This window comes from Achroia grisella, unplaced genomic scaffold (genome assembly GCF_030625045.1).
Source record: "Achroia grisella isolate CSIRO2021 unplaced genomic scaffold, CSIRO_AGI_Agris_v1 utg4116, whole genome shotgun sequence".
Classification (NCBI taxonomy): Eukaryota; Metazoa; Arthropoda; class Insecta; order Lepidoptera; family Pyralidae; genus Achroia; species Achroia grisella.
Genome location: NW_026712845.1, coordinates 1,239,604 through 1,257,914, shown reverse-complemented (window position 1 = coordinate 1,257,914; position 18,311 = coordinate 1,239,604). Strand labels below are relative to the sequence as shown.

Genomic DNA, 18,311 nt, shown 5'->3' with positions numbered 1-18,311 from the left:
CGTGACCGTGTGTACGTGGCAGGTACACTTCCATTGTCATTCCGGAGGTCTAATATGTCAGTCCAAAATAGTGTAGGCTGAAATGCTGAGGTGATACTGAGGACGCAGACAAAGTTTACCTCGGTCTATAGTTTTGGGGGGAAGGGGATTGTTACTAATTTTGAATTGTGAAATGTACCATGTCAAATTCAATTTGTCCCGATAACTAACTATATTTTTCATCCTCCACTGTACCATTCCATTATCATCCATTTAGAAAAAAATAATTTCTGAATGGGGGAAGGGGTTGAAGAAGGGGTCAGTAATGTGGACTGATGGGCTCATTGCTAGAAATGTACAATGTACAAAGGTTGACCTCCACGCCGTTTCCGATGATATAATTTCACAATGGGCTAATTGACCTAATCTTATGCTCATTTTATAATCCTACACTGGTAGACCGATTTTGTAAAGCGTTAGCGCAAACGGGTGCAACATACCATTGCCAGACATAAAAAAAATGTTTCTCGTATTATTCAGGCGTATTCTTGTATTGGTAGTAATTTTATAAACCTTGTACAACACCTTCATAAGTTGAAATTAATATTAAATGCCTAAGGTTTATAGTTTATAGGTTCTCAATAATTCAGTAAAGATGTTGACCTTTCCTTGTGTATTGCGATAGGCAGGCAACTAGAAAAGTTTTACTAATTAGACTAAATCTTAATATTTGGCACGAAGGTTATTGTGAATAACGTAAAAGAAATGAAATTGCCTATTTCATTTCTTCTACGTTACTAATTTCCAGTAATGCTGAAAGAGAATTGGTTAAATTTTAATCGATAAGTAAAAGTGTAAGATTTGTCATTCCTTAGTTCAAAAATAATAGCCTCGAAGTACAGCATGTACTATTCAAATCAAGGACAACAAGTTATATTTTAACCTGTTCTGAAATAATATTGATTAATTATTTATGCAATTAATAGAGTACCTAGCGTTTACCTCGTTACGTTTAGTGGATAGTGTAGATAGTAAACATTATTATAGTCAAGTCCAGTAATTCCTTTATTATAATAAGGAATGAAAAATCTTTCACTTTGGCCTAAATATGTTACAACTAATTCTATTCAAATTTAGCTAATTTATTATATTAAAATTCTTGCTAAACACACTAATGGTTCTTACTATCATCATTCATATTTATCAATATTATTGCAGAACAGGTTAAAATATAACTTAGGCATCATTCGCAGGGGAATTAACATTTTCTGCTATTTGTTTTGGAGATGGTTGATGGGTGAGATAAGGCAGTCATATTACAGGATGGAGAGACGATTTCACATTAAGATAGAAGAGACGAGTCTACGATCGTACCGGTCAGTCAGATTTGTTAAATTAAAGTAGGTATGTAATGTTTATGTTATCGTCTAAGACCAGTTAGTAACTAAGTACCTAATATCGTGATGATTAACTTCATTTTATGAGTCTGAATCACAATGTGCCTTACAATTGATAAAAGGTAATATTTTTTCCAATCCTTTAGAAAATTCATTACTTTCACGTCTATTTAGTATCGACGATAAAGTATAGAAAAGGGATTCTTTTGTTACCGTCATGCTTAGGGAATTGCATTGTATAGGAACCATTTTAAATTATGTATATGGAATTATGGATATGTGTTTCCATCGATTGGTCAGGAACGCGTGGCTTACCGTCCGATCATTAACCCAGTTGTTCGTCGGCCAGCGGCGCGGCTGGGCACGCCAGCCAGCCCGCCGACCCGTCATTCGCGCACCATGCAACTACCCGAGACGCCGCCGCCACCTCTCGCTCCCTTGTGGGACCGCGTGCTGCGTGCACAGGCTCTGCCCCCGGATTTAGATGTCGAACTTCTTTACATCGCTATCCGTGACCGCCTCACTCATCCCGAATGGGAAGTCCGGCTTCATGCGCTTCGGGTGCTCGCTGACCTTCTACCTCTGTCAGGAAACGCTCTGTCGTTCCCGTTCGACCAAGTAGTGGACAACTTGGGCCACAACTCGCCAAATGTCCGAAAGGGTGCACTGGATGCACTCAAAGTTTTCTGCACGCATTGCGAGGATACAGAGTGCGCCGCTCGGGCGATACTAGATAAATGCTCATATCAGAACATAAGGCCGCAATCAGCGAACATTGACACCAAAGTGAACGTCATAACTGGATTAATACTATCTATACCATCCGTAATGAACATACTTAAAAGAAGGAATCCCGCATTGAACACTTTCCCAATATTTCAAATATTAGGAGAGAAACTGTTTGATCCTATACACAGAGATGTTGCTCAGCGAGCGTTATTGAAACTTCGAAGAGTTTGTGGACCACGAGATTACATGATGTCGCTCTCCAAGCTAGATTTCAAAGTTCAAGATAAATTTCGACAGTTGTGTGAAATGTATGACGAGGATTCTATGGACGTTTATTATGCACCTAGGAAAGCTTATCGTGAAAATAATCAAACTTTATTAAAGATTAATCACGTGTTTAATACACCGATTACTACTCCCGTAAGGGTATCGACTGACTCTTCTTCCGAAGAGTCATTTGCACACCTACCATACTACAGTAGTAATAATAATTATGCTAAAGTAATAATAGAAACTGAAATCAAGTTTGACGCGGATACTGCCATTACTATGACCGTATTGGAAGAAAACGAGTCAGGTTCAGAGAAGAATACTGCAAGTGAAGAAGACTGTGATAGTTCGGATAGAAATATGCTGAAATATAGTGATGGTGACTCTGAGGATACTGATGTTGTGGTCAAAAAAGTGCGCTTTGGAGGGGAAAGTATTAAAATACGGACGCCAGATAGTGAAAATCTACTTTCTAGTGAGGACGATCTTAATCAAAATAAATTAGTCTCATTAAAAAAAGACAATATTATTGAAATGACCACACAATTAACGCCTGTAATAATAACAAAAATGAACGAAATTAAGCGTAAGGCTTTATTAAATGAAGTACAAGTAAAGCCGCCGAAAAAAAGTGGCATACCAATACCACTGCCAGTTATTCATACTAAATCTCAAAAGCAAACTTATATCACCGACGGAAAAGTGACATTAAAATCGAAATCTTTAAGTGAGTTATACGACTACTTTCGGACTAAAAACGACAAGCAAGAAACTGTGAGGGATGGGTCCGGATTTGCTTTAACCCTGTCAGAAGTGCGATCACCAGATAAAGTTCCCAGTCCTATAGAACCACATAGGGAAGTGGAGGTACTGCACAATTTGCAGAGGAGCCCAACCGTATCACCCCGGCGGCATCAAACGCGTTTTCAATTAGAACGAGATGGGTTAGTTACAATAATTATGATTATTAATAAATATTATATAAGCGTCTTCAGGCTTCTAAAAAAACCGACTTAGTGCTAAAAAAATACTAAATGATCTTCTGTATGCTGAAATTGATATTATATAGATATATATTAATTAATGATGACACCACACATAGTAATATGAGAAACACCAGCTTCAAAATGTAAAAATAATGATCTAAATCCTTTGATCTAAATTAAAAATCAGTTAAAATGAGAACCTCTTTAATTTGAAGTTGGTTAGAAGTAGTACTTGTTCTATATTGAGAACTTAAATTTTAAAGATGTTTGGTTTTACCCAGATTTGTCCTGAGTCTTCTCACGTCAACACCGGCTGCAGAAACAGATTTGCTATCTCCTCGAGCTCCGTCTCCATTGAGAGACCGTTATGATTGGGAGGAATCGGGAATTGTGCCTCAGCATGTTGCCAACCAGTTACATAACACGGTGTGTTACATTATCTACCTATAGTTATAACTCTCATAAGAAAATCTAAGATCTATATGTTTGATGGCCTTGGTGGTTTAGCGGTTAAACACAACTCATTACTTCCGACGGTCGCGGTTTCGATACTCGCATGGTACAAACATTTGTATTCATGAGTGTGATTGATTGTCGGTCTGGGCGTTTTCTATGTATATTATGTATGTATTTACAAAAAAAAACGTATCTATGTATTTATATTAGTTGTCTAGTAACCATAACACAAACTCTGTTTAAATCAAAAATCGATGTATGGTGTTATATAATATCACGAGATCATTATCGGTAATGGTTTTTTAATACACTTGCTCTTTTATTTTTCTTACACTTTTTATGCCGAAATGTAAATAGATTTAAAAGTATGGCGTAGATTTAAAATCAATAAAAATCAGGTACTTATCACAATAGTAAAATAGCTTTTAAATACACGACTGTGATTAATATTTTGAATTCGTGCCTGATTTTTTTTTTAATACATAGGTATGTATTCGAATTTTATTTGAATTATATGGCAGTTATATCTAAATATTTGTTAACTAATAACCTATATTTTGGGTGTATATAGGTTTATTAGTTCAAATATAAAGAATACCAGGAAATGATTAATGGTATTCAGAAATATAGAATATATAATAAAATATAGATAATATTAGATATTAAGAAATAATCACAACCAGAAACATTCATATCCATTGTTAAGCTACTACACTCGTAAAATAAAGTGACTATTCACATCTATCTATTGTACTTATTCGCTTAACTCTTAACTTTTATACAGTTTTAGTGTCTGTATCTAATAATAATGTTTTGCCGTCTCGAAGTCGAAACAGGCCACGCCTCTATCAGGATCTATGATTTAATCTGAAAACTTCATTATTTTCTAATTCAATGCAAATTGTAGAAGAAAAATCTATCATTTTTATACAGGAAAATTGGATATCAGCTGTGAAAGCAGCAGACCAGCTCCACAGTGCATTGTTGGAAGCCGCAAACGTGCAGAAAGTGGAGTCATCCGCGTTATCTCTCGTACAACATATGTGGGCACTCAGTGAAGCGGTGCGTATCGATTACTAATATAGGGAATAAATTATTAGATACTTGCTTTGAAATAAATAATTATCACCATGCAAAGTTATCAGTCTATACATTGTCCGTCTGCTGACCTACAAAAAAAATAAAAGAATTTATAGAAATTCATAATGATAAATTATACCTTAGATTACATACAAATTGACATATAGAATAAAATATAATAATTGTATGAACAATCAATAATTTAATACTTAAAGACTTGTAGGCTTAATAAAATTAAATTTTGCAAGGACCGTATTTTCAATAACAGTGTACATGAAATGTACCCAAAATCTGTTACAAATAAAACTATTATTATTAATAGCATTTTTAACATTAAATGCGAAATAGAAATGCTTACAAAAAGAATGAAGTAACCAAATTTGTATTAAAAACGAAAAAGGTGATGGCAGCGAGAGCACCGGCGGAGAGTGCGGTTTGTGCTCTTGTCCGTGGCGCTAGCAACGACTGCACACGTCAGCTACTACCAGCTCTGATCACCAGGATGGGCCAGGAGCCGCTCCCTGTAGCACTCCCACACGCCCTGCTGCAGAGACTGGCGTTACATCATCTTGTCGATCTCATTTTCGACCCTAAAATGATTGGGGTAAGTTGTAGTCTTTAATACTTATATTGTTATAATTAATTACCTTCATTAAATCAGTAGATATGTAATTTGATAAGGCCTAATAACGAATTTATAATTATAAATTATTTCATAAACATGATTGTATTTAAAAATATTATTTCCTTTTAGAGAGGTTCGTTTTAATAAAAATCTTTGGAAAAGAAAAATTGAGAAATATGCGCGGATTTTTTTTTGTCAATAATACCAATACGAATTCAATATTCATAGTTTAAAAAAGACCACGTCTGTCGGATCATTTAGTCTACAATATAGGATATCCTGGACATTACTATATATGTCCAGGATATCCTATATATATGAGATAGGCCGGCTTACCGTCCTCTGGTGCTGGGGAGATGTAGATTATAGAAAAAGATATCTATGGCGTTACACTTCATGTAAAATTAGAATATAATAGAACAAATCTATTACAACTACTAAATCATTGTTAACATCATTTACATACACACATCTTTTTTATTTAGTACATTTACTAACAAACTAAGTATCATTAATATTAGTGATTCAACACGCAATAACTATTATCACAGCTATTATCAAGCGATCAGTTATGCGTGATTGACCTATCTATAGTTTTATTTATCATTTTAGGTCAATTGACTACCAACTATTATTTGTAAAGTATTAACTAACAGGACATTTATACACTTTTTTATTACTATCAACAGGCCACGCTAACATTTGCGTGATCAGGACACCGTAAAATAAAAGTGGTCTTTGTTCTTATTCAGCACAAATGCCAATTATATGGCAAATTTCATTAGAATTCCAAGAAAGAAAACATAATATTTAATACATTCACATTTTAATTAAACATGCGAAGTGTTTTGTAACACACTTGTAAAACAACAATGTGCAGGGATCAAAAAGTTAGCTAGTTAAAGCTCAGGATATGCCAATAAAACGTCAAATGAATCAAATGTTACAAACGAACAGACGAATTCAAACAAAATTTGGTACAGAGTCAAATCATATACGGCTTGTATTTACTTGAATAAACAGAGTGTAGGAAGACCACTAATAGTTAATTTATAGATGATCATATTAATATGGGAATATACTCTAGTACTCTGAGAACTGTCGCTAGGATTTTATTAGGAGATTTAATCTAGACGTAAATGAGCACGTATATAAAACACTGGGCGATGGGCTGATCTCGTAATAAAACTGAGCTAACTTTAATCGCATGCTATCATCCTCTACAGGTGCCTACTACATTGCGTAAACAATTGGCGCAGTCCATTTCTCTATTCCATATTCATAAATTTAAAGAAAGTATGTTGTCTATACCTATAGGTAACGGGAGATGCAGAAGCAGTTCAAAGCGCTCAACTCCGAGCTACTCTATGCTTAGCGCGGGCGGCCGGACCAGCGGCCGTGCTTTCAGCTGTTCGGAGAAGACTCGCCGGTACTGCCAGAGCTGACATTTTCTGCAATAAGGTGATTCTTAGATTTCACTAGCATATACTTTCTTACTCTCTGTTTTTTATATATTTAATATATATTTTATATCAAATTTTAATTGATCAATTCAATATTGATTAAAGTAATGGTTAATAATTCAGAATTTACCGAGGTAAATTTCTTAAAAATTCATCTGGTGATTATCGCTATTTCACCTATTAAAGCACATTTTTTGTCGAGTTTTGCAAGTATGGTAGAAATGTAATGCAATGCTGCTGTCCAGATCCAGCTAAATTTAGAAAATAGTCTATGAGAAAAAGACCTCTAATCGAAATTATCATCAAATCAGTGTCAGTTAAATTAGAAACAGAGATTAATTATGATACGTAGAATATTTAAATGATTTTTTCAACATCCTGATAAGACTTGACAGACAATTATTTCAAATGTTTATCAGAAAATAATTTCACACTAATCTGAATCGAATCAAAAGTGGAATAAAATTGAGACAGTTTTTAGGTGTTACCTTTGCCGCGCCATTTTTATTTTGGTTTTTATCTAAGGTGAACACTTTGATTAAAAAAGGAAGACTCAGAACAATATTGTTTTACTTACTGTTCGTGGTCTATTCCACAAATTATACAGTTATTTAATTGTGTCTAGTCCTAATTTTTAATTAATTTATTGTGTTTATTGCAATATTATTAATTTGTTTTCAGTTACGTGAGCGATTGAACAGACCGGTTGAAAACATAAAACCAAGTCCCATGATCAGGTGTGTATACAAAACACTGTCTGTTTCAAACAATGGGTTATAATGATATGGTGCTTCTACCTGGACTAAACACTGCTGACGAGTCACTAGCATGATACTATCCTTTCCTAACCTCGTGCCTTTAACCCAGGTGGAAGTACCATTTGATGTTCATCCGAACAAGCATACTTGTACGTAGGAATCAGATCTTCAGAGGATTCATTATTTCATAATTTAATAGTCGCGCTCTTATCGGTGGAGCTTTTGCCATTTTCCATAGTCTTCCGCCAATCTGTAGTTGATATGGCAAGACTCCAAATTTTTCTTAATCTGTTTTGTATAGTTGTGTCTTGGTCTACCCCTTCCCCTCTTTCTTTCTATTTTTCTTTTCGATCATAAGTTCGTCGTATCAAATGCCCCAACATTTTCCCCGTCTATTCTCAATAATATTTGTGATCTGTCTCTTTTCTTCTCCAGCTGTCCCTTTGCAGTACTTCTTCATTTCTTAATTTATGCTTCCAGCTACCTAATTATTCCCATTCTCCATCACCACATTTCAAAAGCTTCCAATTCCAGTTCTACTCAGTAGATAATATCGCAAATTCATATTTACCTTCACGACTGACATCCCTAGTTGGGTAGTCAGAGTAATTGTCCACGGATACAGCGGTGAACTTGACATATTAAAATTTCTCTTCGGCAGTATATTTAAATCCAATGTGGCAGAGGGAACCAATCGTTGTCTTCTTTCTTATTATTGATATACATATATATCACTGGAGAGTTAATCGGAAATTAAAATAAAAACTTTTTTGTATGTAATTTTGGTCAGACTCGAGTTCTCGACCATTTTTATCTAATATCGACGTTGTGTTAAATAAGACACTATATGAGAAGATGTATTATATATTTTTGGTCTGTTTATCCTTTAAAGGAAAGGCAAAAGGAACTGTGTCTATAGGCCATGTCTGCTTGTTTCAAAATACAAAATTAATTCACTTAATAACTTTAATAATAAAAGAACTGACGATCGTTTCACCAACATGTGTATTTATAACATGTTGGTGATATAATTGTGAATATAATATTTTTATTTTTATGTATTAATTGTCTTTAATGCGGCGTTTGGCTCATCCCAGTCGTATTGGATTCCCAACTATTCTCTCTTTCTCAACGAAATAGTGTCTTATTTATCACAACGTCGACCGTTGACACGTTAATACAGTATTACCAGCAATACAAAAGTGTTGCCAACAATGATCATCAAATGTACCTAATTTACAATATTGTAAATATCTTATGTGTTTAACAATCATGTCTAAACTAGCTGCGCCCGTGGTTTCACCCGCGTTAAATTTCAATATATACATTTCGCTTTTATAATATTAAGATGTGTAAACGTTTGTAGGAGTTCACAACTACCACTTCCGGTTAGACGACGAGCCAGGTCCACCCCGCCGCCAGCTGCCCCGACACTACCCAGGAGGCTTCGACCACTGCCAGACTCTGCACCTTTACCTGGTAATTGTATTATATGTATATAAGGGTAAGAACAATGTTGCTTACCTTAAAACAATTACCTTAGCAAGAAGAGACTCTATGCGTGATATTAATCAAGCAATATATAGTAATTTGTACAAAAATAAATATATAGAAATGTTCAAAAATATACAAAATAAAATCTCGTATATTAACTTAATTTATCGGTCTAACTTGCCATAAAACAATAAAAACTTTGTACCTCTTTTTATATAAATTGCGCGATCGGAGAAATATGAAATTTTGCACATTTATAATTCTAATAGAGAAGCTGAGTAGAATGCTAATCTATTTTTTTAATTATGCATAAAAAATACATTAAATTAATAAAAAATAATACAAACATTACACTTGATTTTTGTATTCATGCTGACTTGATGCCTATTGTCATGTCCTGGACAGACGGTATAAACTTAGCAGGATTTTTGTCGTTGCCATTAAGTACATAAAAACATGCATTGCTTGTTAAATATTATATGAAAAATGTGGATATTTACCACCAACGACTTGGTTGAGGAATGTCCATAAGGATATGAAGAATTGGCAGTAATCATGTCAAATGACGATGCTTACCAGCGAAATGCGTGGCGACTCAGGATTAGACAAGACGACCCTACGTACGGCGAGGATGAAGAAGATGAGAATACTGCTGATCTTTTTTACTTAACTTACGTATTTATATACATACATAATATACATTATTATTAATTGGTAATATGTGGTTATTTTATTTACAGGTATTTCACAGCCCGGAAGGGATTTCCTTATGAAACCAGCACTGTCTCCGATACCATTAAGCGATAGGTACGTACATATACTTTAGTCTTTATTGTACACACACATCAGAAAAAAAACAGTGATACAATAAATGTAATGTACAAGGGCGAGCTTTATCTTTAAAAAGAAATTTCTTCCAGAATACCTAGAAAATGTTATAGGATAGTGTGTATAGTACATGTTATTTATATTATCTATACATATAAATAATATATGTATTTGATAATATAAATAACCAGTTTTTACATACAATATTACAAAATAGTGTCTGTTTGTAATATAATATTTTTTACATTCTCTTCTGCCATTTCAGATAATCTCTGAAATGGCTGGACCTATATTGACGGGGCTTTTTTTGGCAGGTAGCTGATGTAATAAGGAGTAACTTAGATCACTTTTATTTCAGAAAAATAAAGTTAAATTCCACGCGGACGAAGTCACGGGGTCAGCTAGTTAAGAATAAGAATCAATTATTGCAGCCAGTGATACATAAAAGAAATTACATTTAAACTATGCTTAATTAAAATCGCAAAGTTTAGCGTATGCCGACAGGACGCTCCGATGCGGCGCTGGTTTTCAACTGGACATTTTTCCACCAAATTTTTTTTAATATGTTTATTATAATTCCATATAAACAATTGAATTGTGAAATTGATAAACTGTAATAGACCTACATGAATAAAAAAAACTTTGCAATGAAAAAAAACATATTATAAATCTAGGGTAGCACAGCACAACAACTAAACTACAGTACAAATAAAATTCTCGTTTCTTATCAATAACTTATTAGATAAAATTATTAATATGGAATGTATTAAATTTTTGAGAATGACCCGTAGTCACGTGGCCTTGTCTAATGTTTTTCATTCCAGTACAATACAGTACCAGTACATAAATAAACTTTATTCAGAATCAGAAGAAAGTGTTGCAGTGTCCAAATTGCCGGCGATTACTTTTTTTATTGGTTATCAATATTTGTTTAGCCAGTGAATTCTTAAAACATACTGGGGATGTAAAAGAGTGCTGACGTTGTATATAATGTAACTGTCAACTCACTGTGAGATGATAAAAACAAGGGTCTTCAAGATTTAACGTGTCTGAGTGTCTGTATGTGTCTTTATATCTCCTAAACGAGATTATAATGCGTATTTTTATTTGAACAACTTTCAAACATCGTTATCGAGAGATTAGCTACAGTTGGCGACGGCAAAAATACGACAAACTTTTTCTTTAATATCGTAGGTATTTTATTCGTGCGAAATCATCATTACAGGTACCTACATCAAAGTTTAAAGTACTTAATTAACAAAAAGGGCGATGGCATTCTATAAATACGGGAAACTGTCTCCGTACCTAATATGATACTTGTAAGTTGAAAGCAACGAACTCGTAATATTATTTATTCGGTGTCGAAGGTTCAATAGCGTCCCATAATTTTCTAGCAACGTAATAATTGATTAGATACCTGTCTACCTGAATAAAGAATTCACAGACGATGTAGGCTACATTAACTACCCTGGACATTGGCCTTGGGTTCATGTGAGTTGCAGCACCTGGGCTATTGATGGGCTCGTATTGCTTTATAAGACGAGCATATTTTTTATATATAACTATTATACTGCGCTTTACTTCTATGTAATGTTATCTTATTTGTGGCACTACTATTTGCTATTCACAAAATACAATCTAAAAATTATGTATCTTACTAGTATTTAACTCTTTCTCAAAGACTCTTGTACTCTCAAAGTAGTAAATATAGTTAATAGAGAACATTATTTTATAATGAAAAAGAAATCTCTAAACCATATTGAAAGAAAACAGATGATTAAGTACCTGCCATGTTCCTAAGTTTTAATTTTTAAATAAACATAAATGATTTTTATTTTTAGTTTGATCTAAAGCTTCTACATCCTTAGCTTAAACATCCTGGTATTAAACAAAAAGACAATATAATATATATAATATTATGATAAAAAACCATTACAAAATCTAACTGCACTGAATTTATTTTTTAATCTACCTATAATTGAAATTAAGCAAACATACGGCCCATCTGATGTTAAGTGATGATAACCGTAGCTGTTACATATGAACAGCGCTACGGACATCACGTTAATACGTGACATCTAAAGTTGTCATGCCTCTTATAAAACATAACAATAATAAAATTTCATTCTTTCGCATTTATTCATTAAAAGTCAATTTCATATGTAAATTGTTATAGGATCGTAATTGCGAAACATTGAAGAGGCGATTTTAGACACCAAGGTCGCCTGCAACATTACATTAGGGGTGTCATGTACTTATTGTCAACCTTGAACAGTTTCCCCGAAAATATCTAATCACCTTATACGTTCTAAACATATCTCTAACGTATAACAGATTTGAAATATATAGCAGTAAAATTCATTTAAAAATCTTTATTTTTCATATTTATATCACCAATGCTTTATGCTATAAAATATTAAAAAAAAACAATATATATTTGATATTCTTTAATCAATATTGTATGAAGTATATTGTTATTATTATTTTAAAATATCGATAAAAAAAAACCTTTGTAACGAAATTATTATGAGACGAACTCAGGAGTAGAAATTCATCATCGTTTATAAGAAGCTGCGTAGGTTTTGGTTCTCGAAAAATCTTTAATTACATACACGTAAAACCCTATATTTTTTTCTTGACTTCTATAATTTAGTAACAACTGTTACCAAATTAGCTTAGACTAAAGTCGTATCCATCAGGCGGGAGTTGACCTTCAGCCGCTCCATAAGTCCTTCTGCGGGTTTGGAGTGCCATCTGCACTCGCTATCCTCCGGTGATGCTGTAAAGGCCAGCAGCGGCCAACAGTATTACAGTAGTCCGAAAAAAAAAGTGGGCGGTCAGTTTATTCGCCATTCCAATTACATAAAAAGTAAAAAACTGTATGGTATTACTTATGTAAATAATGTTCCTAGTAACCGAGTTTGGATTTATAAATTACAGGATTTGACCTGAAAACATTTCTATTTCTGTTAATTAGTCGACTTATATTCGGCTCAGTGGGTTTATTACGCGATAGTTATCGCAACAGAAGTAAATTAAAAATAAATTGGCTCTATACGCCAAGGAAACTATAACTAATAGTATTTCATTCTGTTAATTTCGCATTCTATGTATTGTTGACTTGACCGCCAGACGTTGATCGTTATCTATGTTAAACTGGCATATTTACTTTTATTACCGTTACGTCGAGTCAACCACCCTATCGAATTGTGACTAACATTATTACTAACACCCAATCAATAGACGAGGGCTAAAGTGTAGAGCTGTTGCAAACCATACCATTGACGGATGACACGAATAGGACTAGTACGACACCTGTAACGAAATCCCTTTATTCGTTATTTTGTTAACCTAACGTTACTTTGAAATTTTTGTACTCAGTAGTTACTGTACCTAGTTACTTAGTCAATATAGTTATTGTCCTATTGACTACAGTTAGAAACTGCAGATACAGTAACTACTTAAAAGAGATACTAGCACAAAAAAGAACTAATACATTAGTTCTAAAAAAGACAAATAGAGTTCTCAAAACACCAAATAAAACAGATCGATCGAGATCAGAACAGATAGAAAAATATAATAATATTATAAAAAACGAAGAGTCAGTATCCTGTCATTTGTAACTAAAGTAACTAGTATCTGTAGTAATGAGAACTACTTAGATTGGTAACTAATCAGTAGTCCATTTGTCATCGCTTTTACAGCCCTACTGGCAAGTACCAAAGAAAATGACCCTGAAGCTACATAGCCTTTGAATACGCGTCAGTATCCGTTCCAAGAAATGCGAGGCGTGAATGTCAAGCTGTAAACGAAGCTAACGAAGATATATAAGCGGTTGTTGTTTAATATTTAATCAAATGCTGTCTCCATGGTGACAATGGCCGCCACGCCACTCAAGACATCGCCAGACTAATTACAATTTACCTGGTGTCTTTTACTAGGTCATGTTACTGTGTTTTTTAATGCATGCTAATGAATTGGTGCACACTGTACGAATGGTATACGCTGGTCGGGAACCAGTAGAGGCTGACAGAATGAGAATTAAGTCAAGTTTGTTTGTCATTGTGACAAAATAAATAAGGATTAGATACCCACGTTGTTTTGCAGCAGAAACACGTGGAGGACGACCGCACGACCTGACAATCCTCATCCCCTTTATAGTAATATGTTGGTTTACGTGGTTTGCCTACGTTGATTTAACTTTGACGATTTAAATTTTTGAATCTAATTTTATTTATTACAATGAAAATATAGGTATATTTAAAAAAATATGTATATGTTCCTCTTTTGGTAGTTTTATCATCGTATGCCCTATCCTATCATACGTTTTATCCTATCATATAAAACGAATGTCTCAATTTCGATATAATTATTTACTTACTTAAGTTCAGTGTAGATTAAACTATTCTTCAGTATCAACGCGAGTATATCTAATAACTTCCACTACACTTTTTGATGTTTTCATATTGTATTTATTTATTTGTTTTAATTCAGTCAGTTGTTGATACTATTATGTATCGAACATATTGTCTGATGTAGCAATTAAGAGTCTTCTGTACTACATTCTTCATTCTTAAAACAAACTTCGATATGCTTTTGATATCATGCGAATAAAATAAGAAGTATGCAAGGACTGTCACTGACGAGCCTAGGTAGCGAACGAAAAGGGCGAGCACAATAGATCTACGTAGGTCGCAGTGTTACAGATCCTAACACCTGACCATAGCCCAAAACCTTAAAAAAGACTATTTGATTATAATGTCTTACTTAATAAAAAAAACAATTTATAGTGAAGATATAATAATATATCTAGTGTTACCATATTTTTCCATTTCACTGAAGTGATTGGTCCATTAATCTATGTTTAACAGTAGACAAATTAATAACTGAAATAATAATAGTGAGTAATGATTAAACGATCTAATACCATTATCTATTGTTTCATAATTAACAAACTCTATTTATACATATAATCGGTAGGATATTTTAGGATCAGTTCTTCTATAGGTGTGTCCTGAAATATCTTCATTCTATTTCTAGAAATAGGATGCTTTGCAATCGTGTATTTAGGTACAGACTCTGAAAAAGTAGCCACAAACTAACTTATTTACGTACCTACTTTATCAATAAATAGATTATTAGAGTCTGCTCTTAAGCCACCCACGGAGTTATATTCACCGGGATAAAAACTATACCATGTGGATACCTATACATCCCAAGGACCACCTACATTCGTTCATGATGCTTGACTAAGAGGAAAACATAAGATACAAACCATGACGCTGTGTTAATCGTCCTGTGATATTATTATTGTTATAAATTGGAAATAGGGGCATCATTGCTAATAATGTACCATGTCAGATCAACCACCACGCGGTCCCCTCTGGAAATCATCGTCGTTCATCCTGTGAACTCGCTACGATGATAGGTTGACCTGACTTCATGCTCATATTATAATTGTCCACTGGTGCCCCATACTATTAAAGCAGACGGGTGTTTTAAACCATTATCACCCATAAAAAAAGTAGATACCTTCTCTACATTCTTGTACCGTTACTATTACACTCATCGATTTAGGTTATTTAAAGTAGGTCTAGGAAATACAGGTTATCGATTAGGTCTTAAAAATTTCAACGTGCAACTTTACACTTATCAAAAGCGACACTTGATTACGAATTCAACAGACAATAAACGTTAAACTATACAGAATTTCTTTCGGCACGCCTTGTTGACCCTAGAATTAGGGGATGTAATTGCGTGCCACCACTAACCTACATTTTGAGACCAAAATGATTGGCCCACTTCTATAGCTAACGCCATAGACGGTCAGAGGCGACCCATTTACGCTATCGTTCCATCGTTCTACATTATGATCGAAATATGTATGTCAAAAACCGCATATAATAGTTTAAATTGCTGAACAACATGTTATTTGGAAACAATTGCAAACTGCGATAAATCTAGCAAAAAAATAGGGGTATATTGCCAACTGTAACAAAATTATGAACTTTATAAGACCGATAGCGAAAACATATCAATGCAAAAAACATATCTACCATCACCTCATCTCACAGTACTTATATTGTAATAAAGATATTAGAAAAAATATTGCCTAGCATAAGTATACAGAAAAATTTTAGGTGATAAATTATTTTTTTTCTTTTGTCAAGCAAATTATTCAAATGGGAAAAATAATTTTCGCCCACATGTATCTTAACTGGAAAACGTTATTACGTTTACATCAATTCTGGGTATGTGTTTACCTAATCTGCATAATATGCAGGTACTAGAGTGAGTTCATCAACATGGTAGGCAATTGATCGCGGACGGTGAGTAGGGTGCTTAGGTGACGGTCCGTTGTACAATTGATGGCGTGTGGCGTCGACTGTAGGGTAGAATACCGCCGTCAGTCGTGGTGGCGCCGCGGCGGCAGGCGGCCATGCTACTGTGGTGCTGCCCTCGCCCTGTCGTCGAGCCTACACCCGTCCCACCCCTCGCTCCCGACCTCGTCGCCGACCTGCCCCCACACACTCGGTAACTTCCGACTTCAATAGCCACTGTAAACAAACATTAATAACTTCCACGTATACTTATTTCTTCACGTTTACTTACAGAGAGTCGAGCGCTTTTACGACCTATGAAGAAAAGGAAATTGAAAAGAGTGATCAACTGTCCGATAGCAAATCTGCTGATCGTATCATTATAGGCGATACGACAGTCATCGATGTATCGACAGGCGAAACAGAAGATGCTCCATTACCACCTCGATCGCCGTCAATACACATTGAAGATTATTCGGAAAGATCAAATCATTCAATATACAGTCATCGGTCTCGAGCGGAAACTGATGATTGTAGTCGACGTTCAAATGAAACAGAGAATGCAAAAACTCCTGACAGATTATTCGGATCTCAAAAATCTTTAAATTCCCTCGGAATTGAATCGCGACCACACAGTCAAAAATCTTCTTCTGGTATATCAAAAAGTAGAAGTGCGTCGTGTAGTCGATCACCTACGCCGGACCCATCAAGTGCTAATTACCACGAGGACGCGTCACCCATCGAACGAGATGTACGAAATGCATTAGCAGAATGTATAGTACCAGCTCGACATGAAGACTGGCAATTAATAGTGAATGGATTGCTTGAAACCGAACGGTTGGCAATGGATCCGTCCGCTCGTGCACCAGCTGCCAGTTGGAGAGCGGTTGTCCGATCATCTTCGACCCATGTCCGTTCATTACGGTCAAGAGTAGCGAGAACGGCATGTTCCACATTAGGTGCTCTGTTTGAACATCGCGGGCGAGCGTTAGATCCTGAGTTGGAAGAAGCAGCTACGGCGCTGTTAGAGCGCTGTGCAGATGTAAATAGGTTCCTCAGAGCTGATGCAGCATCAGCGTTGGTACGTCTAGCATGCGGAAGTAACGGCGCTCGAGCTGCAGTTGCGTTAGCGCGACGGGGCTCAACACACCGAGCTGGGCCCGTGCGAGCGGCAGCCGCTCAAGCACTAGCTCGTCTTGTGCAGCACAACGGGGCTTCGAGAACGCTGGATATGCCTCCCGAACCCAGGACTGTATTGTTGAGAGCTGCCGGTGAACTACTTGGCGATGCCAACGCCGAAACTCGCTTACACGCCCGTCACCTTTGTCTATCATTATCTACCGATACAAGATTCCGGTCATTGTTGAAAGAGTCCATCCTGCCATCAAGGTATCGCGCTATAGAAAAGTTAGTCGATAAATTACGATGACGATAATGTAATGTCTATTAAAACGGTGAAATTGAAACGCTAAATGATTTACAGATATCGTAAGTATTTACGCTAATGTAAGTTTGAAATTGTAGTTTTGGAATTACACGAGATGTTTTAATAGACTGCATGTAGTAAGGAATGCAATCGTTGTATGACTGACTATAGCACCCACGATACGAGACAATTGTCTCTTATATTGATCTCTTGACTGATTTGTGCGAAAGGTATTTTTGTAGTAAATTTTAAGTTATGTAAATTCTTATACAGAAATTATGTACATGAGAAATTAAATTGTTATCCTCCAGCGGAGTGACATTTAATGTATCTACTTATTGTTATCAGCATGTACAATTTATAACTTTTTAATTGTAGAAATAAGTACATTAAAATATAGAATATCAACAAAGTGTCTATTATTTTTATAACACTTCTTTTATATATTTAGAGTTGTAACAATACGAATATACTTTAAAAATACAGCAACGTCATAGACG

At 35.0% G+C, this 18,311-nt stretch overlaps 1 protein-coding gene across 1 annotated transcript; it reads left to right on the top strand.

The window, feature by feature from the left end:
- The first annotated feature begins 1,724 nt into the window (after positions 1-1,724).
- Positions 1,725-18,191, top strand: LOC131844653 (uncharacterized). The gene is made up of 9 exons (XM_059193591.1): positions 1,725-3,319; positions 3,643-3,787; positions 4,751-4,879; positions 5,298-5,501; positions 6,840-6,983; positions 7,667-7,722; positions 9,110-9,222; positions 9,978-10,044; positions 16,680-18,191. Exons 1-9 carry the CDS (start codon positions 1,776-1,778, stop codon positions 17,812-17,814), a joined length of 3,537 nt encoding a protein of 1,178 aa, XP_059049574.1. The 5' UTR covers positions 1,725-1,775; the 3' UTR covers positions 17,815-18,191.
- The last annotated feature ends 120 nt before the right edge of the window (positions 18,192-18,311 follow it).